The sequence below is a fragment of the Amia ocellicauda genome, chromosome 4 (assembly GCF_036373705.1).
Source record: "Amia ocellicauda isolate fAmiCal2 chromosome 4, fAmiCal2.hap1, whole genome shotgun sequence".
Lineage (NCBI taxonomy): Eukaryota > Metazoa > Chordata > Actinopteri > Amiiformes > Amiidae > Amia > Amia ocellicauda.
The window spans coordinates 16929904-16944157 of record NC_089853.1 but is presented as its reverse complement, the minus strand read 5'-3'; the positions used below and the strand labels follow the sequence as shown (position 1 = coordinate 16944157).

At 38.9% G+C, this 14254-nt stretch overlaps 1 protein-coding gene across 1 annotated transcript in view; it reads left to right on the top strand.

The window, feature by feature from the left end:
- The window catches only part of b4galnt4a (beta-1,4-N-acetyl-galactosaminyl transferase 4a), a 171700-nt gene that overhangs the window by 120787 nt on the left and 36659 nt on the right, over positions 1 to 14254 (top strand). The window contains exon 9 of the mRNA XM_066701130.1: positions 1225 to 1292. Coding sequence (XP_066557227.1) covers positions 1225 to 1292 — 68 coding nt within the window. The remainder of the gene's footprint in view (positions 1 to 1224; positions 1293 to 14254) is intronic.

Sequence of the window (14254 nt, the reverse complement as noted above, 5' to 3'; positions counted from 1 at the left end):
TAGGGAGAATTCTAATTAAATTTGCCCTAGTTTTCCAATCTAAAAAAAAAAAATCTGTCATCATGGGCTACCTGAGATGAGACTCTGCAACTTTTTTTGAACCCAGCCTCTCGAGGTGAGAAAGTAGATCATGGAAGCTTGTTTGGCTCATTTCTTGAAACATTTAATCCCACCTCCATTTCAAAGTCTTGTTAGAATATTGAATGTAGCTTGGATTTCACATGCTCTTTCTCTGGCCCTTTACAAAAAACAAGAACAGCAATATTATTATACTGGAGTCATATAGTGGAGTATGATAAGAAAGAGCTGCTCTTCTAGTCGGGGGGTGGCAGGTTTTGTTTAGCTTCAAGTGCAGAACTCAGGTAGTGTGTGGTAGGTCTTTACAACAAGTGGTATGGTTTTTATCTTTGGAGAATCTGACATCAGAAGAGAATTAACAGAAGAGAAAAATATCACAAAGTGCTGGTAAATTTCAGCCCACAAGGCTTTTATTCTCAGTGTGCTCTTTTTCATGTGTGTATGTATTTCTCCATCCTGATTTGAAGAGGAAAAACTCTACAAGTTTGTGTGGGTAGGACACTTAGCTGAGGCCCAACATTCACAGAGATCCCAATTACTCACCAGACTTCCTTCCTCTCTTATGTTGTATACATACAATCTGGATTGGTTTGGAGTTGGCAATAGGGTCTGGCTGAGTTCCTTCTTTTCATCAGCTCTCACCTTATGCGCTATATGTATATGGAGGTATCTCAGCCATCCTTGACGAAGTGAGAGGTACAGAGCTGTGAACATGTTTATCCTCTTCTCTGAAATGTACTGATGCCAGGATAGAACCGTTAGGATCTACGTTATTGGGACTTGAAGATTGCTATTTTCGATGAGTAATTCAAATTGATTTTGGGGTGTGAAAGCACACAAACATTTTTGTTCTAAAGTGCAGGGAGGAAAGTTTTCTGACTCGCATGACATTTTGTGCCCTGCAGAAACCCTGTGAAATGCATTATCTTATTCTGGTTTTCATGAGTGCCTCAGTTGATTGCAGCTCATTTTTATGTATGGTCTATAAAGTATATACATACTTTTTTCAGAAGTCAAGTAATTACTTGTTAATTTGCAATACTGACATTGTAAAGTGTATATAGTTTGAATATTCAGGCCAATCTGTAACAGTGTAATGACTTCTCACCCTTGCTTTATTTTTTATTTGTATGATTATTATTTCAGTTGGGTACCGAGTGGACTGCTCCAGGGGAATTCAGCAAGTTCAGATCCCAGTCCTCCAAGCCTGTCCAGTAAGTCATTAACTACTTTATTTCCTCTTCAACACTGCTCGGTGTTCTAACACAATTTCAGGGAGATTCAATAAAAAAATAGCATATATTTCTCCAAATCTGAATAAACATATTCATGTCTTTAATGCTTAGTAGCTCTGATATGGGACATGGTTGAGGTGTGGCATTCCTTGGTAAGGCGTACATAAAAAACGCAGTCACAAAGCCTATAAACTACCACCCACCACACAGCTGTATTTTCCCTCTTTTAATATACATTTATCTAATCCTTTATTTCCCTCAGTAGCAATTGACATTTCTCATGCTGGCTGTTCCATCCAAAGAGGTGACTCATTATTTGTATTCATGCTAGTTTATGTAGCCATTATTTTTTTACTGCCCTTTCTGCGTGAGTGTATGTTGGTTATTGTCTTTCCTAGTTATTCATATCCATTTAATTATATGTATTTACATAATAGTAAACTGAATAATGTCTAAACTGAAACATGTCGTCTATCTGTAATGTCTGAAAATAGCTCAGGCAATTTTGTAAGCAGCAACCTAAGAATGTTCGCATCAAGTGCACATGTACACCAAAGGAATTATCTACATCAAGGCATAAAAAACACATATATTTTACATTCCTACATTATCTTATTCGTATTGCCTTTCAGGAAATTAGGAATACATTTGAAACTGGTGCCCAAAGCTCTGTTAAAGCAACAAAGCAGAAATGCTAAAGATGTTGTTTTTTTATAATACTTATACAGTTTTCTTGTTAAACAATATATATTTCTTCACAGACTCCTATCCCCAGGATGAAAAATAGTCCTCTCATGAATTTCCTGCAGCCTTTTCACTACATGTCTTCTGGCACATGTACACGACACAACCCTCCCTTCCCCACACATAAACTAAAACATGCCACATTGAGTGTGCCAATGAGAATTTTAAGTCAGACTTCTTGCTGCACAAACTGGCAGGGATTTGATCATATGAAAGAGAGCCTGATCTTGTTTTCACAAGCTCACAAGCACAGATGCAGTAGGTAGAATGGCAATGAATGAGCCCCTTAGAAACCGCTGTAGTATCTCCAGTTAAACCTCACACAAGGACAGTTTCAGAGAAAGCTTTTACTTCTCCTTATGAGCTTTACAAACTGGGCTATCCCTTAATGTTTTGAGATCTACAGTAGTTGACTGTGGTGATCACTGTATGCTTTTGAATTTGGGATTTTGTCTACCAAATTGGAAAGAGTGGAGTACCAACAAAAATAAATACTAAAAACAATCCCCCCTTTGCTTCTATTACTTGGCAATTGCTTTTTGGAACAAGCAAAATTGGATGTATGACAACAAGTATTATCTGTGCCCTGTTTATTAACTTGTGCTTCATAATAAATACAAATACAATTGCTGTCAAAATAGAAGCTGATCAACAAAGTGGGATGTGCGGGTGTGATTTGACAGTAGGAGATGCTAAAAAGAAACATAATCCTTTCCCTCATAGGGCGATCCCATTTATTTTAATAAAGCCACTGGTAGCCTTCTTGGAAAATGCATGGTATTGCTGTTGAAATACTGTATTCAGCTTGAGCACCTTGTTCTGTTCAATAATTTACAGTGTCTGTCAAATCCGAATGTGTGCACGCGTTAGAATATGTTACAACCGCTAAATGCTGAAGATTTCACACTTCTGGCTGTGCGTGAGTTATTGTCTTAGATATAACTCTAAAGATATACTGTAGAGCAAGATACGTTACTTGTCTAACACAGAACACTGTGTTTGCAAACAGGAGCAAATTTGTTTACGTCTCAATTGTGTGTCCCTTAGCAATACAGTCTACTGTAGAGGGTGCATATTCGATTGGGTAAAGTGTGATCATTAGTGGTGTGGTGTGCTGTGCTGTGCATTGCCGTCGTCAGCCATTTGTGCTGTCCTTCTGTGGAGCCAGATAATGATCTGATGCAAAGGGAGGGCTAGTTTCAAGTCCCTCTCTCAAGGCCAATCTTTTCAAATCATCCAGCTTTTACTGCACTTCTCTGCATCTCTCTGCTTTCATCACATTTTTCAACAGAGCCAGAGAGCTTCAAAACACATGGTAAACCAAGTACGTTTAGATGACTTGGGACATGGCCTTTTGAGGGCAACAAAGACCTGTTTGAATCATTTAGCTAATTTGCTCTTCATCCCATATTTATACTATAATCATACACTGTGCCTGGGCCCAATTTGAAGGCCTAAAAAAAGCAGCTTAAGATGAAAGGAGTATTTTTTTACAGAAATGTGGTAGGACACTTCTACAGTGTAATCAGTCTGGGGACATTTAAGTTAATATGCTAAATCAGGAAATACATTTTCTGTATTGGCTGAGATGACTGATTTACTGATTTTGAAACATGGTCAGCGGTCAGAGATTCCACCTCAGATTTAAAACCGCTGAGTCAAATGTTCAAAGATCCTCAAGACAATGAAGTCAGACTCACTTCATGCCAATTCTCTCATCACACCTAGGTGTTTGTCAGATGCTTAACAAACTGTCAGTTGGGTAATTTGGGGGGTTTCTGGTCTACCAGATTGATCTGAGAGGTGATCTGCGATGTTTGGATAATTATAAGAAGGTGTCTGGAGAGAGTGAGACAGGCAGGAAGTCATTGACTTAAGTTAAAGCCAGTTCAGGCAGCCCTCAGTCTCCAGCACAGAGCTCCATGGACAGGAAAGTAAGCTTGTCAGACCCCAGGGTCACTTTACAGCCAGTTGACATTGCCTAAATAATTCATTTCTGTCTAGTCAGATAAGCACTGTTACTGCCATGGGACAGTCCACTTGGATGAGATCAAGGAAGCAGTCACCTCATTAAAGTGAATGAAAATGCTGATATCCGGCACCTCTGGAACACACCCAAGAGAGCCCCACGTTTGCATAAGATGGAATAAAGTAAAAATACAAATTTGCTACAGAATGGAGGATTTCACTCTGTCCCCTTTCCTCTTTTTTGTATTATGGAAGATTTTTTTGTTCTTTTTTTTTTTTTTTTTTTGCCCTGTGTTCCCATAAAGTATGTTCTGGCTCAATAACTTTACAGCTGTTATTTGTACAGGTCAAAGCAACCGCAACCCCCCCCCACACACACAATAACAACTACAAACATATATATATATATATATATATATATATATATATATATATAATTTGGAATTCTCTCCAGGACTGCTAAATACTCTGGTATTCATTTAGTTTTTTTGTTTTCAACACTTTGGTTTGCTAGTTGTCTCCTTCAGACTAAAGCAGGTGCAGGCTTCACATGGCTGGGAATGTTTTATGAATGCGGCACAGTGTCTCCCTGGCATCTGCCTTTAAATTGCAGGTAGAACTAATTATGCGGAGTGTCAATGATCAAAGAGAGAAATTAGATTTCTCTATTCTGTCCATAGCTCAACAATTCTATAGTTCTTTAATGTGTACAAAATTGTAACTTCTCACTAATTGTAACTCCTACTACTATTACTACTATGCTGCTACTACTACTCTAATAATAATAATATTTTGATTGACAAATTTGTCCAAGGACATCACTGATCCTCAACAAGGAACTACAAAAAGTTTTAACAATATATAATTAGGCTATACACCAAATCTAGCAATTAATGTACATGGTGTGCTTGAAAAACAAGTATGTGGAATATAAATTAAATAAAGGTGCTTATGATTTTATCAAAGTGGGCATTGTGAAGTAGGGCATTACTGTAGGTAATAGTTTATAGGTTGCAAAGCACTAAGAGTACATTGATAGAGTATTTTAATTGTGCGTGTTCTGCTTAAACGTGTCTCTCACATTACTAAACTTTAATGACTAAGAGTATCAGAAATGTAAAAACATAAATCAGAACAAGTTGAAAGCTGGCATTTCGAAAATATAATTTCACTTTGCATTTGCCTTCTTAAATGAAAAAAAAAGCATATAAGAAGGCTATTGTTAATATTTGCCACCAAAAAACTGTTATCTACAGGACTTCACTGCTTGTATTTGCCCACAAGGGAAGATTGGACTACCAGATGCCCATCGAACTCTTGATTTACTACAACCACATTCTGCTGTAAAAGTTCACCCAATTTGCTTTTAATTCCTGTGTTTTATGTTCTCTATTTCTGAGAGTACCAACAACAAATGACTAGTAAAGGGGGTGAAGCCCAAGACAACCTTGTACTCTTGTCCATGTAATGCTGAGGGCGATCTTTGCTGTGCTTGACAAGTGATTCTGTTCATTATGTTCTATTGATATAGCAACATCAGTGTAATGTGGAAGTCACCTAATAATAGGGGTAAAATTAACAGATTATCGCAAGTAGAACTTCAATGTACCCCAGACAATTCTCGTCTAGTCAGGATTACAATCAGAAGGCATCCCCGCTTCTGGAGAATATCTTAGAGACAAGTCATATCAGCACAGGCAGCTTCCAATTAGTATGATCTTGCATGTAGTCACTTATTTCATTATTTCTGAAATCTGGAGTGTAGGGGTAACCTGCGTAGGTGTCTGTTGAAATTTAAACAGTGGAACGGATCTATCCAAATGCTTCATTCCTAGTGTGCTTTTTTTAGTATTGTTCTCCTTCTGTTTTTCTTTAATACATTGTATTATATCCTGGCCTTACGCATGGCATCTTTTTCTCTGTCAGGATGCAAGTGCGTAGGCTGGTTTGCCAGCTTCCTCTAATCACACCACCAAGGCTGTCAAGACGCAAGATTTGTGTAACCAGGCCGTGTTCGTTTGACAGTGCTGAAAGAGCAAACGCTGAGTGAACAACAGTCTCAGAATATAATAAAATCAAAATAAAACCTCTTTTTAACTTGAACAGGGGTGGATGACAACTGAAACTTCATCTAAGAAATAGCAGACCCCCGAATGAGGAAACAACTTTGTAATGAACCATGAAAAAAAAATGGCAGCAATTTAAAAAAACATGACTCAACTGTCAAATCTATTGGGCTGAGACTCACAGGTGATATTGAAATCTCACTCGCAGCAATGTAATGCCAAAATGTGTTCTTTGGGGAAGGGGAATGAATATTTTAAAACTGTTTGAGCGTTTCAGTTATATTGATGTCAGCTGTCATCCCATCTGGTAGGACATTAACTGTGATACCTGTCTTAAATGTCATTGTTTCTAAGACACACTATTGGCAAAGGAGTGTATTCCACCTGTTTCTGCTTAGCTGTGAATATCACCCTGGGTCTTATTTATTCCGTTACGACTAGACTGTCTTTACCTCAGAGAGGGGATGGTGCTTTATGTTTAGCAGATGAATAAAAGCAGGACATTAGTGCGGAGTAATTTCTTGTATGTTTCCCTGCTAAGATTTATCATAATTTATACTGTGAAGAAAAGGAGAAAACAAAAATGCAGTATATTTACACTCACAAGAAATGTGGATTGGATTCTTTCTATATTTATGTTATGGTAGATTGGTTAATTAAAGAATCGCTGTGGAAGCTAACAGAAGCTCCAAATAGATCCAATTAGAAATATGAGAAATAAGAGACATGCATGTTCTTGAGAATCTCCTGTGTCCAAAAATGTTTATAGAGTCCCAGTGGAGAATATTGTGAATGAACTGAAGCGGCCTTGTTTATATGCTTCTGGAGACCTGTCATAAATAAACCCTCAAAGTTTGTCAAATCCCAATGGAAAACTGTATTATCCAGCCCAGAACAGTGATGTATTCTTTCCTGCGAGGTTGTACCACTTTTACAGGGACCCAGAATAGGCTGAGAGAGTCACTGGATCCAGTCAGTGGCTTTGTTCTTGGTATTCAGGAGAAGAGCAGAAGAGGAACATTTCTAAAATCTCAATCCCAAGCACTTGTCTCCTATGAACAGATAAGGGAGTCTGCTAATAAATAAATAAATAAATAAATAAATAAATAAAAATAATACCCTTTTCCATTGCTGACAGGGAATCATTTTTGGCATGGCTAATTTTCTGTAGTTGCTCGTGACAGATGTCCAGTTGGGTTTTTCTTGTTTTGTTTTTCAGAACCGGGCCCCATGCATTATGGAACTATTTTCTTTAATGTAATATTGAAGGGGCAGTGTTTTGTGTCTTTGAGATGACAAGTTGGTCAGACCCACAGGTAGGAAGGAGCAGAAGTTGTTCTTGATGTTGCTTCCCTTCAATTCCAGAGAACAACGGGAGAGGGCTGTCTCTGTCTATAGGCCATACCTTGACAAGGTAGCTGTTGCCCGTCTATCAGCACAGTGGCTTTACCTCCAGTCAGTTGATGTATCAGTCCCAGCTGTCACTTCTGGTCAGCACAGATGGCCCACGCAACAGGCCCAGATCTCTCTGGTTACAATAATTATCCCAGCAGAAGTAGCCCCTCTCACCTCACCAGTGAGAGCTGGTGCTTATTCTGTACATGTCTGGTGAAAGAACAGCTTACTGAGAAAGTTTGCTTCTTGTATTTACATTCTCTCTGCTTCCACAAGGTTCTGTAATATCCAGGGAGCAAACAGTACCACATGTCGCGTTGCTGCTCTAACAGTGCTCCATACAGTCATTTAGCTTTATGAGATTGTCCTCAATTTATGGCTACAGCTGTCTTTTTTAAATGTATTATTATTATTACTACTGTTGATATTATTCTTCACTCTTTGCTTCACCAGTTATTTGCAGTACAGCAAGATTAGAATTTAAATTGTGCTTTCAGTGACTACACCCAAAGGGCTATGGAAATTATAACACAAGTTGAAATTTAGTTTTTTTGTTTTCATCTTGCTTTTGTTAGGTTTTTTTTTCTCCCCATATTCCTCACTGAATTCGGTAAGTTTCATTGGCATGTACAGTGGAACAAGATTGTTAAGATGAAAATAAGAAAACAAAAATACAATTAAACTTCTGCTCAGAGATTCACTCTTTTATATTAGCATACCGGCTGCATTGACATAACATGTGTGGTTTCAGATTCATTTGATGTGACTGAGATGAAGTCATATGGGGCAGACAGATTTTTTTCTGGATGATTAACCAAGGGCATCACAGGCCTTGCTTTCCGAATGCTTTCCAAACCTCAAACAAATGCCTCAATAATGGAAGTTTTTCAAAGACTTATTTTGAATTTACTTATTCCTGGAATAGTGTAGTGTTTACTATTTATGATTACAATGAGCATTAACCAACAAGAAGTATTTGAAAAATTCATTGTTAGACCTGGACAATTGTACTGCATAAACTGGCCCAGGATTTTCATGGAAATATTCCTCAGAATGGCATGATTTTCTTCATTACCAAAAACCTATAAACTATAAAGCAGGGGTGGGGGTGGAGGCAGGAGAATTAATATACTTCATACAAAAAGAGGTGCCAATAAGAATGCAAATATTAGAGAACACACACTTGAACACATGAAAGAAGACCCTTTCCTTCATTAATCTTGAATAACATCCAGACACAGCTTTGTTGAAGTCAGTTATTTGGCTAATTAGCCAAAGTGAATTAGACGGCTGCCCTTTGATGAATCCTCACACATCACTACCAGTTTGAGTTTATATACACTACCAGTTCCAGATTCAAGTCTAGAAGGTAAAGGATCTCTTTAGAAATTTGTCTTAGAGGGTGACAGGTATGCTCAGTCAATGAATTAGTCACTCGGTTAGCCTGACATCTGCTCTTGTCGTTTTGACCAGTCGATGTTCTTCCTCTCTGCAGAAGGGAACTAATTCTGATAGATTTTCTGTGGCTGGCACATCTGTGAAGTCTGTCAGAGTTTGATTCATATTTTCAGTCAGGTAGAGTCGTTCCTTCCTGTGTGATGAATTCCCTTAAGCAGTTCCTATTCTTCCAACAGCATAAGAGGCCTCATTTACCACGGCTTCACAAAGCCAGCTCTTTTCATACAGAGCTGGTCCAATCATTTTGAACTAGCAGCTGTTTAGATCATTTTTCTCATATTGTGCACTTGTAGACTGTTCAGGGTCATGATTTCCTTTCATCCCACTACGCCAAGGATAGGCACTGGGATGCTGTGGATTTTCACGTTTTGTATGTATGGGAGATGATGAGGACAGAAATAGACTCCAATACATCGATAGCATTGCATGACAAATCACACCGTCTGTGTGCAACTGTGACTGCTAAGAGTGTATCTTGATGAGAACAATGTTCAGTTCAATGCCAGCAGAGCTTCCTTTGTTCAATGTTCTTTTCATATATTTTAATGTGAATTAATAAGCTATTCCAATTCTCCGGGTCTTAGTTTTTACATCAGTACGATTGTCCCCATCATTTTGACCACCACCCCCAATAACCAACCCCAATAATTGTATTGTAAATTGCCAACAATATATACAACGAAAAAGAGAAAGATGCATGTCTACACACAGGCATGTAAATGTCATTTTTCTTCCCACACTCAAAGCATTTGCCGTACACCCACCTGGCCAGGGATGTATATTGGAAAGGATCAGATTCCCATCTGTAATTAAAGAGGGCTTTGTTTGCAGATGCTAAAAGATGCTTTTCATTTAACTAGGCCACTGAGATAGACCTAAAGTCACATTAATGCCTTCTAGCAGGCTGCTGGACTGGGAAACAGGCAGCAATTAAATGGTGAAGTTGACACCAAAGTGATTTGTAAGTTTCCATTGATAGTGTTTAGATTCCTGTTTTCTTTTCTGCTCCTGTCCCTTTATCCTCTTCTTCTAGTGCTGGTGCACAACTGTGATACTGCAGTCTTCCCTAAAACTCTCCAAAAACTAGTTAAAATCAAGGGACAAGAAGCTAAGAGTGGTCTCGAGAATTAAACATCAATTATGAAGGAGAGAGAAAAGGCATTCAGTTAGTCCTGGTTGACTGGCATTGATTAGGAGTGGCAAGTTAACATAAATTGTTAAGCTGCACTGTGAGGATTAATTTTATTAACTGCATTAACTTGAGTACAAGGAAATTAACTGTGTCATGCAGGTTTTGTGATTTTGTAAATTTAGTCTATTACAGCCTGTTCCACTTAAAATAAAAAAAAACGAATATAAAGATATAGGAGATATAATTTGTTAAAGCCGAACTGCATTGATTGTTCATATTTTTAAAATGAACCTAGGCAATTAACTATATAATACAGGTATTGCACAGCTCAGTGGGATGTCCCATTTCAATCTTAATTGTGGAATTAGTGGATTAATCAGATTTTGTGGATTATAGCCTGATCTAGTAATAAAATTATTTTTTTAGAAACATACAGAAAAGCGTACAAAAAAAGCATACCTTTTATCTCCCTCCCCTCTGCTCCCCTCAGAGGGATGCCCTGTCAAAATCTTTCTTCTTGGTGCATTTTGGGTAGAAGTGTTGATCAAGGAACATCACAGGGAATCTATTAACCACGGACCAATGATGACCTTTTGTGATTGAAAAGGGGGCAAAGAAACAACAACAGAAAAAATATGCATCAAATTCTTTTGATGTTGCATCTGGCATTTCTGGGAAGGAACTGAGCTGAGGTGGGCTACAGGCGAGGCTGGCATTTGTGTGAATTCACAAGAGGGAGGAAGAGGGGGGGTTCAGACACTGAGAGACCTACTCGTGCCTGTGCACATCAATGAAAGACAGTGGAGTTTTATTTGTATTAAAATTTGTATTCAATCCTCACAAAGTTCAACTAAATATATTTCTCTGTCATATATATATATATATTATATATATATATATATATATATATATATATATATATGTGTGTGTGTGTGTGTGTGTGTGTGTGTGTGTGTGTATACAGTATATATATATATATATAAATTCAATCTGATCAATTCCTGAGGATAACACTAGCAAGCTTTGGAGTTTTTATGAATTTTAAAAAGTCAGCACTGCGTACCGAATACTGATGGAAAAAAGAAAACACCTTTAGACTTGTAAATTGAGTTTTAAAGTGGTATTAAGTCGTAGGATGGCATTGCTAATGGGCTGGCAGTGAAGTGTTTGCTTTAAAGTATTTGTTCATAACATTCAGCTTGACAGAGCCTTTGAAGATAAGAGAAAGTGTTACAGAGCTAAAGTGATTATTAAGGAGCGAGGGCACAGAGGTACGGCAAGAAGGCCTGGAGAGTAGCTTATTGGCGCAGGAGAGGGGTGGCAGTCAAATTTGCTCTTTCAAATGCTAGATATCAATAGCAGGTGAAGTGAAACAATTGATTTTGGCTAAAACATTGGCCGTCTTGGTGTGAGGTTAATGCCAAATCTGGATTATTGTGCTTATATGTAAATAGGAATTAGGACTGCATAGCTGCATAGAAAATAGAGATTTTACATATGAACGATCAACAGGGTGGCTGTGCTGGAGAACCCAGGTGGAAGGGATCCACTCTTTGTGGATCATTGGCTAATAGTGTCTCTCTGAGCGTGCCAATGGTAGGGTGCTCTGTTCATGTCTGGTTAAGGAACCATGTCTTGTATGGGCTGTGTATCTTTCCAGACTCAGTGGGGTCATTTGTTTGAATTACTACAGGCATCCGAAGAGACTCCTGAAATCGAATTCACTCCGGAAAAGAAAAAAAAGAGATTTGAAGGTTAAAGCAGTTCATAGGCCTATAAATCTGATGATTGTGTCCCTTCAGTGCCTCAGACAGGGAATTGACTCCATCCACGAGCATATGCGCCGCATAAAGAAGAAACTGTGTTATAATTTCTTCTGACACAACTGGAAGACATGCAACCAGTAGCAGTAGTGGCAGACATTCTGTCGATAGCAATAATGTATGTAGTTAGGGATTTGAACAGATACAACCAGAGAAAATTAAGTGGTGTGCCTTCCCTTTATGTTGTATACGTCCAAATTATATATATATATATATATATATATATATATATATATATATATATATATTTATGGACCAGGTTAGATAATTATGCACTGTGTGTTTTTGAGAGCGGTGAAATGGTACTACTTCATCGTGCATGACTAACAGAAGAAAAAAAATCCAAGCTCTCACAAATATTGATTGACAGTGATTTGTTTTCACCGAGTATTATCATCAAGGTACAGGGCTTAGTCTCCAGAAGCCAGTCTTGAATGTAGTGTGTGTTGCTGGCAAGTAGATTGAACGAGTATCTACATGTTCCACTGCTTGGCATGAGGAGACTCCAGCTGCTGGAGACGGTAAGGTAGCGGATGGCGCAGTTGGTAGGAAAAATTGTCTCATGCCTTTTCCCCCGGGACTCTATCCTGGTAAGAGAAACAGGATGCTCCAATGATGCATGTAGCAAGCACGTGCTTTGTAAAGCTAGGAAGTGTGCAGGTTGAGGCAGTCAAGGGGCCTCCTGTCTATGGTAAACCGTTATCTCTCCCAAAACTATGACAGCTCCTCTATTAATTAACACCCTAGGACATCAGTTGTACAAGCCTAAGAAGTGATGGGAGCAGACGCTCTTCTTGAAACCCTGATTGACACCTCTGAGGTTTGCACAGGGGGTGCAAGGCATGTTAAGTGCATCTCTGTCGAGTACGTTTTCTTTATTAATATTTTTGTAGCACTTAGTAGCCTTTCTTGCATTCTGTTTCTGACTCCTCAGTACAAGAATCCCTACGTACAGAGCTGCCATTCCCAATTCAGCATGCCTTGCAAGGGATATGAATACCTCTTTTGAATTGGGAAGATATTCAGGGACCTCCCATGCTTGAAACAGGCGCGCTACTGGAAAGCATGTCTTTGTGTGTGTTTAATTACTCATTCTCCTTCTTGTTGTGTCTGTCTCAGAAGGGGATTTGCTCAATATAAGCAGTGGTGGGCTTCTTGATGTCGATTTATGCCTTGTGTGTCTAATCTGTCCCATTATATCAGATAAGCAAACAGGAACAAATTCTCTCACCTCCCCCCAACCCCATTAACTTCAGCTAGCTTCACATTGCAGTATTTCTCTCAATGATTGATGACTAAGTATCCTGACTGCTTCTGAACTTTCGGCCTTTAGCTACTGTCTTTTCCTCTCCCCATTCACTTTGACCTGCCCTTTGCTGTTCCTCTGCTCCTTTGTGTTCTGCCCACTCCAAACTCCATTAGTTTCCCAGAGAAAAGCCAAGAAGGGCAATATTGAAATTGTCAGCTGTCTTCTTTTTTAGTTTTTTAACACATTATGCAGCTCTGTATATTATGTTTTACATTATCTGTGTACAGCAAGGGACGTCATTTTGTGCCTATTGGGTTTATATGCATTGTGGTGTTTTTTTGGACAGCTGCCAGTCACAAATCTGAGATCCGTGCAACCTGGCCACCACAAAGTGAGAGCAGTGATTTATAACATTAAAAGTGTTAAAACTTGGGCCTCCAGAGTGACTCAGTTGGTAAAAGTGCAGAGCTGAGGTTCGCCGGTTCGAATCCAGCTCCTGTCATTAGCCGATTGTGACCGGGAGAGCTCAGCGCACAACTTGGTTCAGTGCTGCCTGGGTTGAGGTGGATTAAATTGCCTGGGGTTCTCTTGTCTCATCGCTATCGCTGTCTCCTACTGGCATCCGCAGGCTTGGAGGGACGCACCTCGGAGCTGATCCCTCCCATACAGGCTGTGAGGCCTGCATGGCTTGAGGATGGCCAGGATTGGAGGATGGGGGTTCATAGTGACGAGCTGAGATGCATTAGGACAACTGGTGATTCCAAATTTAAGTGGGAGAAAAACACAAAGAAAGAATTGGCGATTAAAAATTTTAATTTATAAAAAAATACTTGTCAGGATGTATTTATTGACAAACATTACAGGATGCCTTTCTTTAGTTACTGTAGCGAGCTGTGATTATGTATTATGCTATATTTTCAAATCTCTCAGACATGCTTTCTAGTGTTCCCTTGATGATTCCAGGTTTTGTTTTGAGCATCAAGCCTTACTGGCCTTCTTGAGCCATCTTCTAAACAGTTGTATGTTACAGCAAAAATGTAAATCTGCAATCAGAGCACTATCAATACGACAGAATATAGCAAAGGAAAAGAAAGAAGGAACTGACT